At 41.8% G+C, this 16,453-nt stretch overlaps 1 protein-coding gene across 1 annotated transcript in view; it reads left to right on the plus strand.

Moving 5' to 3' along the window:
* The window catches only part of LOC104621812 (acetyl-CoA carboxylase), a gene marked incomplete at its 3' end in the record, with an annotated part of 34,152 nt that overhangs the window by 15,187 nt on the left and 2,512 nt on the right, over positions 1-16,453 (plus strand). Inside the window, exons 3-19 of the mRNA XM_010288397.1 lie at positions 890-1,022; positions 1,658-1,796; positions 2,028-2,137; positions 2,601-2,682; positions 3,928-4,026; positions 4,608-4,714; positions 5,401-5,511; positions 6,018-6,227; positions 6,787-6,957; positions 9,295-9,456; positions 9,757-9,920; positions 10,749-10,899; positions 11,416-11,519; positions 12,408-12,489; positions 13,669-13,814; positions 14,840-14,990; positions 16,327-16,453. The exon at positions 16,327-16,453 is cut by the window's right edge and continues 44 nt beyond it. Coding sequence (XP_010286699.1) covers positions 890-1,022; positions 1,658-1,796; positions 2,028-2,137; positions 2,601-2,682; positions 3,928-4,026; positions 4,608-4,714; positions 5,401-5,511; positions 6,018-6,227; positions 6,787-6,957; positions 9,295-9,456; positions 9,757-9,920; positions 10,749-10,899; positions 11,416-11,519; positions 12,408-12,489; positions 13,669-13,814; positions 14,840-14,990; positions 16,327-16,453 — 2,249 coding nt within the window. The remainder of the gene's footprint in view (positions 1-889; positions 1,023-1,657; positions 1,797-2,027; positions 2,138-2,600; positions 2,683-3,927; positions 4,027-4,607; positions 4,715-5,400; positions 5,512-6,017; positions 6,228-6,786; positions 6,958-9,294; positions 9,457-9,756; positions 9,921-10,748; positions 10,900-11,415; positions 11,520-12,407; positions 12,490-13,668; positions 13,815-14,839; positions 14,991-16,326) is intronic.

The raw sequence follows: 16,453 nt of genomic DNA on the forward strand, positions 1-16,453 counted from the left end.
AGGTAAAGCTTCAGGGGCTTTAAAATAAAAAGTATTTTGTTATTGCTGCAGTCATGCTGCACTACGGTAGACGCAAGGTGCGACAAGCAGGTCTTTGCTTTTCTATTTGAGTTTCCTCTCACAATTTCAGCTTTGTAAATTTTAGCAGATCAAATGCTGTAGTGCTTGCAAAAGCAAAGGGTGACTTAGCCACGTGTCACTTCTGAGGAAGCTGAAGCGTAAGAAAGGGAAGTGACTATCCCATTCCCAAACAGATAATGGCAGAGCACAGGGCTGATCTTGTCAGACGCAAAACTGGCTTTCACTGCTTGTAGTGGAAGTAATGTGATTAATTTGTCCTCTAGCGCTCAGAACTTTTGAGGAAAATATTTAAGACTGGATGGCGGAAAATTCATGCAAAATGATAGCAGAGTCTCTCATTTACATCTGGACACTTATTTGTTGTGGTTCCCAAATAGGATTTCTTGATAGAGTCTGATCTCAGTAGCTTGTTTCACCAAAGCCAGAAAACTTTGTTGTCATTTCCCAGGTTTCATAGATGAATTGAAGCGATGTGGTGGAGTATTGTTCTGTGTTGGGCAGCAATATACAGTGAACATATTTTTACCTATTTATATATTAACCACAATTTCTCCAGATAATTTCTGGAGAAATTTCACAATTTCTGGCTTTTTCAGAGAGATGACTGAAAGGTATTTAAAAAACACAGTCATCCCTGTAAAAGCTGAGGACCAGATGCCACAGTGGTCTGGAGGCAAGTAGAGATTCTGCTTGTCTGCTTGGGGAACACGGTCAAGGGGAACTTTACAAATTATTCACATATCTTTTTCTATTTTTGTACACCCGCACTGCCAAGTTGCTTTTTTCTGACTCCCACAAATTTCCTTAGGCCCAGTATGTCTGGTTTACACCTTGTAAAGCAAGGCCGGGACAGGAAGAAAGTTGATGTGCAGAGGGATTTCACTGTGGCTTCTCCAGCGGAATTTGTTACTCGTTTTGGAGGGAATAAAGTTATTGAAAAGGTAAGTTACTGAACTTTTTTACTTTAGCATATTGCATTTTGTTCCCTTCCCTTGAGCTATGACTTGTCTCTGTATAAGGCTGTATCCTGCAGATACCAAAATATTAATATTCCTGAACTTGGAAGTTGTACTTCTGCCTGTAAACATTGTGTTTGCATTTTATTTTATATGTGATAAATAAACATCCCATTGTTTTAGCTTAGTGTGATGGGAAGAATTGAGTGAGCTAGAGCACTTCTGCTGATACAGAAGGATTTATGGACAGATATAACACAAGTAGACTGGAAAAAAAGACTAAGAAAATTGTTTAAAAATACCTCATCATTTAATGGATGAGGTCTCTTCCTTTCAGGTATTGAATATCTTAGCCACTCATTATGCCTATTCTTATGTGTCCTTCTGCTCTTTAATCCAAACAAAGCATAATACGTTAAAATCTTTATGGTTGAGCAAGAGCTGATTTCTGAATTGACTGGTTGGTCATTAAATTTTCTTGCTGAATTGAATGCTGGCTAACAAAACTGTACAGCCCCAAAATTGGATGAAGAGTCTTTAGAGAAAAAACTGTTTTCATGAATGTTTAGTGTTTTGTGCTGTTTAGACTCTACCTCATCCCTTGCTTCTAATATACTCAGGTCCTGATAGCGAATAATGGCATTGCAGCAGTGAAATGCATGAGATCCATCCGACGCTGGTCCTATGAGATGTTTCGAAATGAGCGGGCCATCAGATTTGTTGTCATGGTGACTCCTGAGGATCTGAAAGCAAATGCAGGTGTGTTGTAAAGAGTGTGAAGGTGCACAACCTTCTCCTTGCACAGACCTGTGTGCCCCCAGGGACACAGGAAGTTGAATGTATGTCCACTGCATCATGTCCCATTCTGTCAAGTAACAGATTTTCCTGGGAGGAGATTAAGTACTTCCAGTACTGTAGATTTAGGGAGTTTTAGACCAAATACCTTTTATTAGATTTGCAATCTAAATGAGACCTTCTTTGTGTTTGCAGAGTATATTAAAATGGCAGATCACTACGTCCCAGTTCCAGGAGGACCGAACAATAACAACTATGCGAATGTGGAACTCATTCTTGATATTGCCAAGCGGATTCCAGTGCAGGTGAGAAGTGTCAAAGATAGTTTTCAAAACAGGAGGTAACAACTAAGCAATCTTCCCTCCTTAAATAATGAGTTGTGTCTGGGCAAAAAGACAAGTCAAATAAATTGAAATTACAAACACTTACTGGCACCAAAAGGCAATGCATATTACAATGCAGTGGATTTCCTACTCTTAATATCTCTAGGAGATAGAAGGTTCCCTTCACCCTTTCAGTTGCCTACACTGAGTTCCTCTTCAACCGCTTGTTTGGCAGCTGCCTTTGACTTGTAGACAAGATGCAAGACACTAGCCCTTTAAACTAAGCATACTGTGTAGTTCAGGAGGCTAGTCTGGCTTTTGAACATTATGAGGCTGTTTTCAATGAGGAAAAGAGAGACTTGAAATATCTGCATTCTTTTTCTATTTCTGCTCACTTGCTTGTTTTATGAAAACAAAGAGTGAGTTATGCTGTTTTCTTCTGCAGGCTGTATGGGCTGGCTGGGGCCATGCATCCGAGAACCCTAAACTACCAGAACTTCTCCACAAAAATGGGATTGCTTTCATGGGTGAGGAGATACACTTTTGGTCTAATGTCTAGTCTTTATTTTAAGATGGGTGGTTTTAGTGAAATAGAAAATCCTGAGTCTAAGAGAGAGCCATGAGGTATGGTTTACAAGTGTGAGATTCATGATATGTTCTTTACAGTAGTCAGAGCAACAGAATATGCTGTCCAACAGCGTAATCTGTTTCCAATCGTCAAGGCTAACGAAACTAGATAAGGTTTGAACATATGCTGGGAAATAGTTCTTGTATGGGAGGAGTGGCAAGTTCTCCAGCGTATCTTTGAATATTGAGAGGTACAAGATGTGAAACGATTCCCGTTAAAGCAGATTGTTCCAAAAGCTGAATGTCCCTGTTGTCATTGTATGAGAGGGTGTTTTGTAGTTCAGTTTTATGGAAAGAGAGGAGTTCCGTGTGGACAATACGTGAAGTTTGTGGTGTAGTTAGCAGCGTAGTTAACCAAGTGCTGGAGATGTTTGTTGCGGTAAGCCTTGTCTCCTGAACCACATGGATCTGAATATTGGATAAGGTTTTGGACACGTGCTGTGTTTAAAACTAAAGATGGACTTGTGATAAAAGTCATGGTCTGAACATAGCCTGGGGATAGTTGTATCATGTTCTGACTTCTAGCGGATCTTTTTATCTGTAATGTCTTGAGCCATAACCACAGATATACTCTGGACCTTTGAAGAGGAGTGGATTTAAAAGTTGTATTTTAATTCCAGTTTAAATTTCTTGCCAATCATACACTAAAATCCCATGCAAACCACATTTCAAGTAAAATCAGGGCACTGAATTATTATTCCAGTAGCATGTGATATGCCCACCTAATAGCAGTTACTTGTACCTGCCATCCCTTTGAGAGCAGGTCCAGCTTGAGGACACATGGACAGAGAGTGGTGCTTGCAAGCTGAGTGTGCCAGGACTTCGTTAACAGGATGGGCACTTAACAAGCTATTGTGAAGTGTCTGTGGTTGCATTGCTGTAGTTTCAACTGCCTTTTCCTCCTTCTTGGTCAAAAGTACTCTAGTCTGTTTGCCTCTAGTTTCCTGGCTGATACTAGATAGATCCTGGCTCTCTGTTTTGGTTCAGAAATGTTGATTTATAGCAGTTGAGACATGGCGTGCAGCAACCCTGCTAAGACTGTTTATTTATCCCTCTTACATGGAACCCAAATCAGACTTCCGGCCGTTTCCCTAATGTCTGATACCTCTTGTGTCTTTCTCATGCATTGTTTTTGCTCTTTGCAGGTCCTCCAAGCCAAGCAATGTGGGCCTTAGGAGATAAAATTGCTTCTTCAATAGTGGCTCAGACTGCTGGCATTCCAACTCTTCCTTGGAGTGGCAGTGGTAAGAAAGAAATTACTGTGTTTTTCAAGATCATTCTGATCTTTTTTCCTTCAACACATTAATCTTTAAGAAGTGTCTGTGCACAAAAAGGCGTTTGAAGAGATGTTCCATCTGTTTAGGGTTTCAAATTTGTATTATCTGAGGCTTAGATATAGTGACTACGATATATATGGATATGTCAGGCAAAATTTACATGTTGTATAACGTGCTGTTAGTCTACCGGTACAGCTGTAATATCTGGTATTTCTGCAGTCTGCTTTTCTAGTGGGTAGTTTTGGAGCACACAGCCAATACTCTGCTTCCATGGAAGCTCTATACAGTTTCAAAAGACTGTAAATAACAACCTGGTTCTCAGAATTGGACAAGGTAAATGAAGAAAGATATAATTTGTTGCATGAAAAGATCTGCTCCCCAGAAAACAGAAATGTTCGTTTATGTTCTGCATTGTCTCTTTTGTAAATACTTCCAGACTAGTTCCTGGACTACTGGAAACAGACTGCTTTTTCACCAATGTCTGACCTGTGAGTTCTCACTGAGAACTTGCAGCAAAATGAGCTAAGAAGATAATGCTTATATTTCAGGTCTTCGAGTGGACTGGCAGGAAAATGATCTTCAGAAGCGTATCTTGAATGTTCCCCAGGAACTATATGAAAAAGGCTACGTGAAAGACGCAGATGATGGACTGCGGGTAGGTGGCTAGTACTTCAAAGGTATTTGAGGTCTTGCTGCATGCACATCTGGAGAGAGCTACAGGTTTAATTTATTTTTATTGGGAGTGCAAACTACAACTAGACTGTCAACCTCAGAACTGAGCATTAGAAATTGGAAAGTGATCTTTCACATATCATCTTTGGGCCCAGCCTGCAGAATTAGGAGAAAGAAATACGGGAACAAAGATGTATTTCATTAAGGGCTCTCTTCTGTTTTTTGTTTAATGCTGGAAGAAGGTGTTTTTGATAAAGACCCATGACCTCGTACGAGTAAGAAATATTCCTGGCACAATACAGGGTTTGGGAATTTTCCTTTGTAGTGAGAGGGGGTGGAGTATATGATTTTTTCCATGTTACTCAACTTAATGATTTTCTGTATCATAAAAAAGCTTTTCTATGCATTTGTAAATTTAATGGCGTGAAGACTTGGTGGTCACTTTGAGAGGCTAGAGTTCTCTGTAGTCACAAAATCACTGCTGATTTTTCCGAATACCGGTACCCTCCCAAACTGGAATATTTGGTTTCTAACCCATTCATGTCTTGGTTGCCAGATAGAGTTAGACATGGAAGCTTGGACACAAATCAACAGGGAAATAATGATCTTTTCAATTTGATTCTGCTAACTTTTTGTACTTACCCACGTTTTTCTGCCCGTCTTGATCAGGCTGCTGAGGAGGTTGGCTACCCTGTCATGATCAAGGCCTCTGAAGGAGGAGGAGGAAAAGGAATCAGGAAAGTTAACAATGCAGATGACTTCCCCAACCTATTTAGACAGGTAACTTTTCCCATTGATTTGTACTGTCTTGTTCTAAATGTTCAGGCTGGGTGGTTCTGAGAGCACTGAATTAGAAATGTTAAAGAACTGAAGCAGTCTGCATTATGTATCAGAGCCTGTTAGCTATTTGAATCATGAGTTCCTGCTTTCTTTGCTCTCCATGTTGGTAGGATTTCAAACATCTGCATACCCAACAGAGTTGTCAAATGTCCGAATATCATAGGAGTTGCTGACTAAATCAAAGTTACGGAGGGCATCTGCAGTGTAACTGAAAAATGTTGAGGGACAGGAGCCTTATTTAGTTTATGGTGTATTTAGGAAAGCTGAGAAGAATGGAAATGGCACTGTAATCATACACAAGTGAACACAGGGTCTTTTCAGCCTTAAGTGACCCAGGGGAAATACTATGGATGTTCCTTATTTAAAACATGAACTTGGGATGATTGTGACTAAGCCAGGTGTTCACAAAAAATGATCTGCCTGTTTATATGCTGCCTTTGCTATAGGTTCAAGCTGAAGTCCCGGGCTCTCCAATCTTTGTAATGAGACTAGCCAAACAGTCCCGCCACTTGGAGGTGCAGATCCTGGCGGATCAGTACGGCAATGCCATCTCTCTCTTTGGCCGGGATTGCTCCGTGCAGCGCAGGCACCAGAAGATTATTGAGGAAGCACCTGCTTCTATTGCGACTTCGGTGGTGTTTGAGCACATGGAACAGGTGAGAGTGGCTCTGCGAGCTCTCTTTTCCTTGTGAGACTCCAAACAGGCAAGACTTTTTTTTTTTTTTTTTTGACGTTGCCAAGAGTTTTGTATCGTTGAATCTTTTAAAGAAACAATATAGGGCTGCATATCTTAAACTGCTTAGTGTGGGCAACCACTCACATTTCCACAACTGACTGAGTCCACCACGTGTTGACAAACAGATGTAGAGCTCCCTTCAAAAATGTGTGCACCCCAAAAATAGGAAGGAAGTGTGTTTTAAATGTATATTGTCGTATTGAAAGCAAGCTGCAGGAGTTTTCTGAATTGCCTAATGCTCAGCATTATAAATATCTGCTTCAAACTCTGCCTTCTGTAAATTGTAAATAAAATAAGCTGGAAATCAAAACTCCTGTGCCACAGGCTTTTCTTTGAGCAGTTCTCAGCCCTGTTACAAGCTTTTGCATGTTTCAGAATGCCAGCAAAAAAGTCTGAAGGGGGTGGGGTGGATGAACAGAGCACAGGTAACTGAGCATTGGGCTTGAAAATCAAATACTCTTTTTTTTCCTGTATCCTAGTGTGCGGTGAAGCTTGCCAAAATGGTGGGATATGTGAGTGCGGGCACCGTGGAATACCTGTACAGCCAGGATGGCAGTTTCTACTTTCTGGAGTTGAATCCCCGCCTGCAAGTGGAGCACCCCTGCACAGAGATGGTAGCTGATGTTAACCTGCCAGCAGCGCAGCTCCAGGTGAGTCAGTGCCCAGGCCCCGTGCTCCTGGAGGCTTTAGAAGTACTCAAGCTTCGTATGTTGAAGAGGCCTGAGCGTGAAAAACCTGTTCTGCGGAAGCTTTAGTAAAATAGGGGGGTGAACTCTTGTGTGAGTCAGGGCCAGGGTTCTGTGTTACAACTGGATCACATACTGATGTTATGCAGATGACTAGATCTTGGTACTGATAGAGGAGAGACTATAAAGAATGTATTAGAGAGCTCTATTAAACATGGCCTGTATCATCTGTGCAAATAGGTGATACATGACTCTCCCACATTTCGTCCTCAACAAAAGTACCCAATAACTTAAAGGCCCATTTTGATAATTTCTCAGCTTGGGATTTTTCTTCTGTGGCTGGAGCAAAGCTTCATTCAGTATTCCAACATACATATGCATCCCTTCTGTTATGACTGTTTCACTAGGTTACTAGGTTATAGCTCTACCATTTGGTTCTTTCTGATTTGGAAAGCAAAGATAGGTTATTTTCTAGTTGTTTCTCTTGGAGTGCTCAGGTAGACCTTCAGTTACAAGAAGTGTGGAGGGAAGCAATAGAGGAATAAAACATAGAGGTAGGAAAACTGATTTAAGGAAAGGTTGTGGGTAAAAAAAAAAAAAAAAAGCCTGTTTCAACAAGCTGTAGCCATGAGCAGTTCAACTTTAAGCTCTGTAATTATTTTGTGAAACGAGCTGGCTTCTGAGGCTAGCAGTGCGATCAAATGCTGTGCCAGTTTTGAGCAGTGCATCGCCCACTGCCTCCAAGGGGCAACAGCTTCTTCCCAGCGTTTCTAATGACAAAGGGAGGGAAAAAAGAACAGACAATTGGATTTTTCATTTTTCAGCAAATTCAGCAGTTGTTTGAAGTTAGGAAAGTGACTTGGGTCTTTTTTAATTTTGATGAGCAGTTCCTGACTTCTAGAGCAATTGTTTCCACCTCTAAGCCCCTCGCTCATCGCAGATGCTTCCTCCTCCTGACTGAGGTCCCTGCTCTTTAGCCTTTCTACAAAACAGGATTTGTGCCTAATAATTAGGTATTTAAATAGATATGGCAAAGTCACAAAGAATTTGTTTTGATTTATTGCTTTTTCAAGGGGAAGTCATGACAGTGGGTGACAGTTATGGCTTACACAAATGAGTAGGCCTTTTGTTGTTCTGATCCCCAAAGTAACGAAGGGAACCCATCACAGATCCTGTAGAAAGCATTTGTTGCATATACTGTGGCTCATCTGTCGCTTCTGCCCCTGTGTGCTGCCATGCTATCTCCCTCTTCTCAGCCCCCATCTTTTCCACCAGTGGATGAATGTCGCAGTCCTCTTCCCCTCTTTGTCTTACGCTACATTAGGAGCTCTACGTGCTTTTCTACTTCCATTTTCTCAGCCCTCCCATTCTTACCCTCTTGCTTGCTTTCTAGTTTCTTTCTTCTCCCTGCTGTTTGCATTTTGAAGTTTATTGGATAGTTGGTAGAAAAGACAAACAGTTAAACTGCAATGTCTTGTAGGCCGCTCGGGAGCAGGATCATCTTCATTTTGTCAGGAGGCTATTTTGGCTTTGGCCTAAACCTTCTCTCAGGAGGCGATTCCAGTAGCTCTATGTCTGTATTTGCCAGGCACTGCAAATTTTCCTCATTGTTTGGGCACTGTTATTCATATTGCTGACGCTAGATACAATTTTATAGGATAGTACATTGATATTGTAACCAGTTTGGTCTTTTGTCTGTTGGTGTCTGGCTAATAGACAACTGAAATAAATGTTTAAGCTAAAGCTCATCCATTTTGAACTGTAGATGCAAAAAAAAAAAAAAAAATCCCAGTTAATGAACAGAACAAGTTGAACTTTACTCCATAAGGATACGGCCAGCAGCCAGTTCTGCAGGTTACTCTGCAGTTTATAGTTGCAAAATTCCATAGTTTCCTATAACCAGTTAGTGGCCTTCTGCCTCACTGGGACCTTAGTATATTTTTAACAGGCCTAATGTGTGCCCATCCTCAGCTGACCTAGCCCTGGCCAGCTTCCTCTGGAGCCTTTTAACCAGTCAATGGAAAATACTGGATGAAGGACTTAAGGTGGATATTACACTGAGCTCAGCTGTCCTGAGAAATATGAATGTTCCAAGACATGTCAATGGAGAAGGCTCACGTCAGAAAAAAGGCATGCATATTTGCTATGCTAGAACTGCAGCATCAGCTTCTACAGAGAACTGGTGGAATTAATTCTTCAAGGGATAGGTACTGTCTGTGAGGAGAGAAACTTACTTAATGGTGGTTTCTTTTATTATTTATTTTATTTTATTTCATTATTGTTATTATTATTTTTCCTTAGATTGCCATGGGGATTCCCCTCCACAGGATCAAGGATATCCGAGTGATGTATGGTGTTTCTCCATGGGGAGATACATCTATTGATTTTGAGAATTCAGCCCATGTGCCCTGTCCGCGTGGCCATGTCATCGCTGCACGTATCACCAGTGAGAATCCTGATGAGGTGAGCGTTTTAAATTCTGTAGTTACTGTTGACACTCTGATAACCGTAGGCTTTACACCTAGGTTCAATCCCTGCTACTGTTCCTGAAAATTTTGGCAGCAAATTTAAAAGATTCTTCTCTTATCTCACTTAGCTGAGGGTTCTGTAGACTCTGGTTAGGCACAGCCTAAACTTAGTTGTGTATATATCATGTTGCAGCACAAAGCGGTGCTCTAGCCTTCAGAACGATAATTACTTCCCTAATTCTGGATTATTTACTTTTTCTTTAGGATGTATAGCCATGTCTGTCTGTCTTTACAGGGATTTAAGCCCAGTTCTGGTACAGTTCAGGAACTGAATTTCCGCAGCAATAAGAATGTCTGGGGCTATTTCAGTGTTGCTGCTGCAGGAGGGCTTCATGAATTTGCCGATTCTCAATTTGGTCACTGCTTCTCTTGGGGAGAAAATCGTGAAGAAGCCATCTCGTAAGTAGTCAGAAAAGTGGTAGAACCTTGAAAATTGCTTGATTTTGTCCTTTTTTATCCAAAGTGCCACAGATAAAACAATACTGCTTACTTCTAGGCATTTTAAGAGAAGTTTCCTTCTCTTTACCTTGTTTTCCACATCATGATCAGGCTTCTCATCCTGTCTTGCTTTGCAATTCCACTGTGGTGCACCTATATTTCTACACTTTTTGCTTACTTCTCTGTATTTTTTTCCTTTCCGTTTCATTCCTGCCTTGTATATCTGCTGCTGGGGTACAATATAGCTACCATTGTGTTGAAGTCCCTCTTTGAAAGCATTCAGGTGGAAGACTTCTAACAGGAAAAACACTGATAACTCGTTATGCCAATGCCTTACAATGGTTTATAAACCATTGATGGTCCTTCTGTGATGTGGAACGTTAAAGCATCTGGTCATAAGGCAGGGCTGTCTGACCTGTCACCCATTGCCGTTTTTCATCCAGAGCCTTGCCTCTGTTCCATTCTGGGTGCGGTGGAGACCACATCTGTCTGTCTTACGTATACTTCTGACATATGGTAGCTGCCTAGATGATGATAGCCGTGGGAACTCCTGATCTCATAGCTGCAGCTGGCTGAGCTGCTGTTGCTCACACCAGCAGCAGATTGAAGAAAATCAATATTCTTTCATTCCCGAGCGTGCCATATAGGATCTTGCTCCAGTGCACATGCTCTTCTGCTATTACTTTCAGACTGTTTTTTCTCAACAGCTCATGGGGAACTATCTAGAGTTACCAGGTTGCACATTACCATTAGTATGGGATAGATAATAGGTATTCTTTTCCCTTTCAGAAACATGGTAGTGGCTTTGAAGGAGCTGTCCATCCGAGGGGATTTCCGAACCACTGTTGAGTACTTGATTAAACTGTTGGAAACAGAAAGCTTCCAGCAGAACCGCATTGACACTGGCTGGTTGGATCGGCTCATTGCTGAGAAAGTTCAGGTGCAGCTGCTTGCTTTACAGGACTACAAACTGCAGTGAGGAGGGGAAGGGGGTGGGTAGCAAGCTTGGTGCATGCTGGTTGCAAGAGGACAAGCTTTTAGGATTGGTTAATATGCACTTACCATTTTATGAATAAACATTTTCACTGGCCTTACTCTTTATATCAAAATCTCAGGTCATCCCTGTCAGGGAAAGATGGTCTTAAAGTTGGCCAGAAAAGTGTACTTATGAATTAAGGCTAGTATTTTGGTTTGCAGTTTAGGACAGATTATAGTGGAAATGTGGGTGGAGCCTCAAGATTTGATCCAGATAGAAAAAAATGTGGTTTTCTTTTGAGGAGTTACAGAAGTAATTGCTTCTATATAGTGTTTGCATGGATGCTATACCAGCTTAATTTTAAGGAGAGGTTGGCTGTGAACCAAAAATAGAGCTGAGACTGTTGATTCTTCAAGTGGGTGTGTCCGGCTTGGACTGAAGCTAAAGGAGATGTAACTGCGTTCTACCCTTTCTTTCCAGGCTGAAAGGCCTGATACCATGCTGGGAGTGGTGTGTGGAGCTCTGCATGTGGCTGACGTGAGCTTCCGAAACAGTGTCTCAAACTTCCTGCACTCTCTAGAAAGGTAAAATTGCAAGCTGGTCTGGTAGATAGCTGATAAGCAGATAGTAATTAGTTCTGATTTACAGTTCTGTTCAAGTACAGTACAGTCCAGAAATGCAGTTTGTTATCTGCTGGCTGTTTGCTGGCCTCAGGAAGCTGTTTATCTATAGGCCTAAGAAGACTGGCAGATACCTCTTCCTCTCCCCAAAAGAACCCCTTCTGTTTGCTCAGATTGGTTTGGTTTCTGGCAGTTTTTGGCAGAAGCTCCAAGAAATGGCTCAGAAATGTGGCGTTCTTTTTCTGTGTGCTGCTAGGACAACATTAGGGAGTCTTCAATTGCCAGATACTGTCTTTCTGCTGTTTTGAAGATTGATTTAATTTTCCAGATTTGACATAATTTTCCAAATTGAATGTTTCCTACTATCACTTAGAAAACCCTCTCTGCTCCTGCTGGCTTTAAAGTAGAGCAGGCACTGTAGGGAGACTAGTCAGGCTAAACCTGGTGTGATCCAGGCAGGTCTGCTCTTACCAGAATTCTTCCTCTCAGTGTCCTCTTGGTGAATCCATACGTAAACAGAGCTGCAGGGGGAACAGCTGCTTTATCCCTGTGTTAAGTTGTGTTACACGTTCTGTAACTCAGGCTGCGATGTCCCTTTTGCAGACTCTTCTCTAAGGCAAAAGTGGGTGAATGGAAAGGAGAGTAACACTGGTCTGTTTGGCTGGAGAGAGATGGGCTGGCTTTGTCAAACTGTTACATGTCTCTCCTAAGAAGACGTGGTTTAAAAGCCTACTCCCATCTCTCTGCTAGCAGTTTCCAAATTCTTGCTTGCATCTTTGAACCTGCTTGGGCCTCTGATGGCCATTTGGTGGCTTCTGGAAGGCCAGTTTTGTTTTGTACTTCTCTTTCAAGGGGCCAAGTCCTGCCTGCTCATACTCTGCTAAACACTGTGGATGTGGAACTCATCTATGAAGGACGGAAGTATGTGCTGAAGGTACGATGCACAGTGTGGAAACCCATCCTCTTGCCACTTTTAGTTGGAAATGTCTGTGTGCTGCTCTGGCTTAATCTTTGTAATACGTGTAATTATTGGAATTAAATCAGTGCAGGGTTTATTTTCTCTGCTTTAGTGGGGTTAAGAAATCAGTACAATCTCCCTTATGATAATACCCCATCACATCTTTCCATTGCAATATCTCTGTGTACCTCTGTAGACATTTTAACCTTTTGGGGTCAAGAAATGCTCTGCACAGGATGAAGAATACTTTGCTACAGGCAAAGAATACTGCCTGTCGGTTCACCAAAACTTTCAATTGATATTTCTGACTATGTAGATCTACTCTGTTGAGTGTTTGAGCCCAGTTTCATCAGCATGACAGAATTTGTAGCAATTTTTCCCTTTAGTGTTGCTTTTTCTTTGCTGTGTGCAAAAAACAGTGTTAGAAATACTGTTCAAAGGTTGCAAAACCAAGCGTATAAAAGTTAGGAAATATTAGACTTGAGATTGCCTGTGCAATCTTAATTAGCTTTCTTGGGCAAATGTATTATGGTGGAGTTTTTAGTGACATGACCATATACCGTTTTTTGCAGCTGTAAGTATTCTGCACCTCTGCTCCTTCATGATTTTATCTTGGCATCCCTTTGATGAGAAATACAGAGGTACTGAACAGCGGCCAAAGTATGCTTTAAGTGATTTACCCAGCCTCAAATAGGGACTCTGTGGCAGAGACTGTGATAGGATCCCCTTTTTCCAGGGAGGGCTTTAGCTGCTTTCTCTGTGAGACAATCTCTCCTTCTTTTTCTTTTTTTTTAATTATCTCATTCATTATGCACTTTAGCACACAGCTGTGACTTGTACATAGATCAGCATGAAGAAATGGTATATGATTGTGTAATCAAACCTGTACAATTAATGCATAAGTGTGAGAGGATTAAATCAAGATTCATGGACAGCATTAGTTCTAGCATCTTTTGACTGCTAAATGCTTGGGTTTGTGATCCCAGTTGTTTTTACATTATTTTTTTCCATCTAGCACAAGAACAAATCACTCTGTTCCCCTTCTTTAATTCCCACAGTTGCCGTGCTTCTAAAACTGTGTATGTTGTGGCAACCAAGGCACTATCAATGCTGCGTTTATTTCATGTGATACTTACTGTTCTTGCGGATCTGCAGGTGACCCGACAGTCTCCCAATTCCTACGTGGTCATCATGAACAGCTCGTGTGTGGAAGTTGATGTGCACCGCCTGAGTGATGGAGGACTACTCCTATCTTATGATGGTAGCAGCTATACTACCTACATGAAAGAAGAAGTGGACAGGTAGCAACGTGTAAAGATTAATGTTTGACATTTACATACAAGCCAAAATTAGGTGTCCTTGTAACTTTATGCTTCTCAAAGATCAGCTGGGAATGGAATTCTCTTCTAGGAAGTGGTTACTAGTTGTATTATGGATGAGTTTAAAGGGAGCAGTTGCCTTCACCTGAATAACAGATCTTGGCTACTTTTAGAAGAAAGATCTGAATGTGTGCCCGTGCAGAGTCCAGTTTCCTGCTGGCCCTTTAGAAGTGCCCTTTTGGATAATTACAAACAAACAAACAAACAAAACAACAACCCCAGAAAACCCCAAAACCCCAGAACTACAACAAAACCCAGAACATTAAAATCTTTAAAATCCTTGAAACTCCACAGCTGCCTTAAAAATAGATACTATTTCAGTGCATTCCTTCAAAATTCCCTGCAGGGTTCATAGCCATATAAGGTCAGTAAATGTCCGGCTTCTGGAGTGTGAACCACTGCCCCCTCTGCTGGTTTCTTTTCTGTGACAAATGTAATGAATCTGGTCAGGAATACAAAGAGAGTTTGGGTAACTTTCTGGGTTGGAAATTGCTGTAAAATCTAACCTCTCAGTCTGCTACCTGGGTACATCCTGCTCTTCTCAGCTTTGCTCTGTATACAAGAGGATTTTGCATGAGGTGGGCAGTTTGGTGACTGTATTGTGTGTTAGGTATCGCAAGTGTAGTCTCCACTAACAACAGTTTTTCTCTATATGAAATCTTGAACTTAATTGGTTCTGGTTCTGACAGTGAGTGGTACCTGTTGGTAGAGAAGCAGCACAAAAGTAACATACATACAACCTTCTTAAGGGTATTCTGTCTGATTTCTGATCCCTGGCTTCCATAGTCCTGTTTTGATATGATTAATCTTTCATATGCAGGGCCATACCGTTCAACTCAGAAGAGCTGGTTGAGGTGTTCTTGTTTAGTTTTCTTTTGAAGTAGAACAGGGAAAGAAAAAAAAACACAAGAAATGCTGTTGCAGTGATTTGTCCTGTTCTTTCCTAGGTATCGCATCACTATAGGTAACAAGACCTGCGTGTTTGAAAAGGAGAATGATCCCTCCATTCTGCGCTCGCCTTCGGCTGGAAAGCTTATCCAGTATGTGGTAGAGGATGGGGGACACGTGTTTGCAGGCCAGTGCTTTGCAGAAATAGAGGTAAAAGAGTCTCAAAGAACTGACATGGCTGCAGATGCCGAATCTGCCCAGGCAAAAGCTGGGGAGCAAAAAAAATTGAATGCTTTGGAACTGGGAGTTGAGCATTGAGGGATAATTCACAGTATTTCCTTTCCAAACTTTGCCTGTGTTTTAACCTGGACTAATGCAGGAATCAGGAGTGAGAGTGATGGGGTGGGGAAGAAATTACTTAACAGCTGAAATTTGAGTGTTAATGACTGTATACCAAATGATAAGCAAAATTTCTCAGCAGTGAAACCATGGGTTATCATCTTGCTGTGATACCAAGACAGAGTGAGATCCACGTGTATTGTGTTTTTTAGCTGTGGTGAAGAAGACCGCCTGCTTGTAGACCACTGCTTAGTGCCAACACAGACTCAGAAGCAGAGTTATATGCCAGAATTAAGTAACAAATTAAGATTTCTCTGATTACCTGATCATTTATTCAGGTTGGTCAGATGAGTTAAGAAGTGTCACTCCTCCCTCTCCCTTGGAAATTACTTAACTCTTAGAGAGGAGGAGGGTGAACAATTTCTGCATCACTGTGAGGAAAGCACGAGAGGTTGCGTAGGAGTGCATGGCTCAAAACAGATTTGAGGGAGGGGAGGGTGTGTTTTGACAGAGGGGCAATTAAACCAATTGGGGACAATGTGTAGGAGAAAAATATCAAGCCGGAGATCCAGATATTTTATGTAAGTGCTTTTACACGGCAACACAGCCAGGTCTAGTAAGGAACCACCTACTCTATTCCTGTGTTCCCTGTTGTGGTGTATAGTACAGCAATGGTAAAACTAGACTGTCTCCCCGCCCCACACCCAACCCTTCTGCTCTAAAGGCAAGAGCTTCCATGGTTGATCTAAGGAAGCATCTCTGTGAACAGCAGTCTGAGACCTGCGACCTCTAGAAAGTAGTCCTAGTTCCCTCTGCAAAAAGTGTGTTGCTGTAGCTTTTGAGAGTGGCTCTCCCACTTCTAGCCTTTAAAGTGCAGCAGCTGCAGTGGTAAATTGTATCTGCTTTGTTCATTGTGTTGAGTGTGGGACCTTCTTTGCTACCTGTTTGGTCCAAGCAGTGTGGAGCAGGTGACGTTCCTGAGGATGGCTTCCTGCTGCACTCATTTGTGGCCAGTTATTTTGTTCTACCATTCACTTGAGTGTCTGGGGTTTCATTCCCAGTGTGTGTGCTTTTAAGCCTTTGACAAAGCCTGAAAGCAAAAGGTGCTCCTGCAGGTTAGTGGTAGGACATTGGCTGCTGGCTCACAAAACTGGAACCGCTTGGGGAACATGGAAGCTGAGTGTGTAACCTGTTTTCCTTGCTACAGGTGATGAAAATGGTGATGACACTAACAGCAGGAGAATCAGGCTGCATCCATTATGTCAAACGCCCAGGGGCAGTCTTGGATCCAGGCTGTGTGATTGCGAAGCTCCAGCTGGATGATCCTAGCAGGG

This window comes from Phaethon lepturus, unplaced genomic scaffold (genome assembly GCF_000687285.1).
Source record: "Phaethon lepturus isolate BGI_N335 unplaced genomic scaffold, ASM68728v1 scaffold50425, whole genome shotgun sequence".
NCBI lineage: Eukaryota > Metazoa > Chordata > Aves > Phaethontiformes > Phaethontidae > Phaethon > Phaethon lepturus.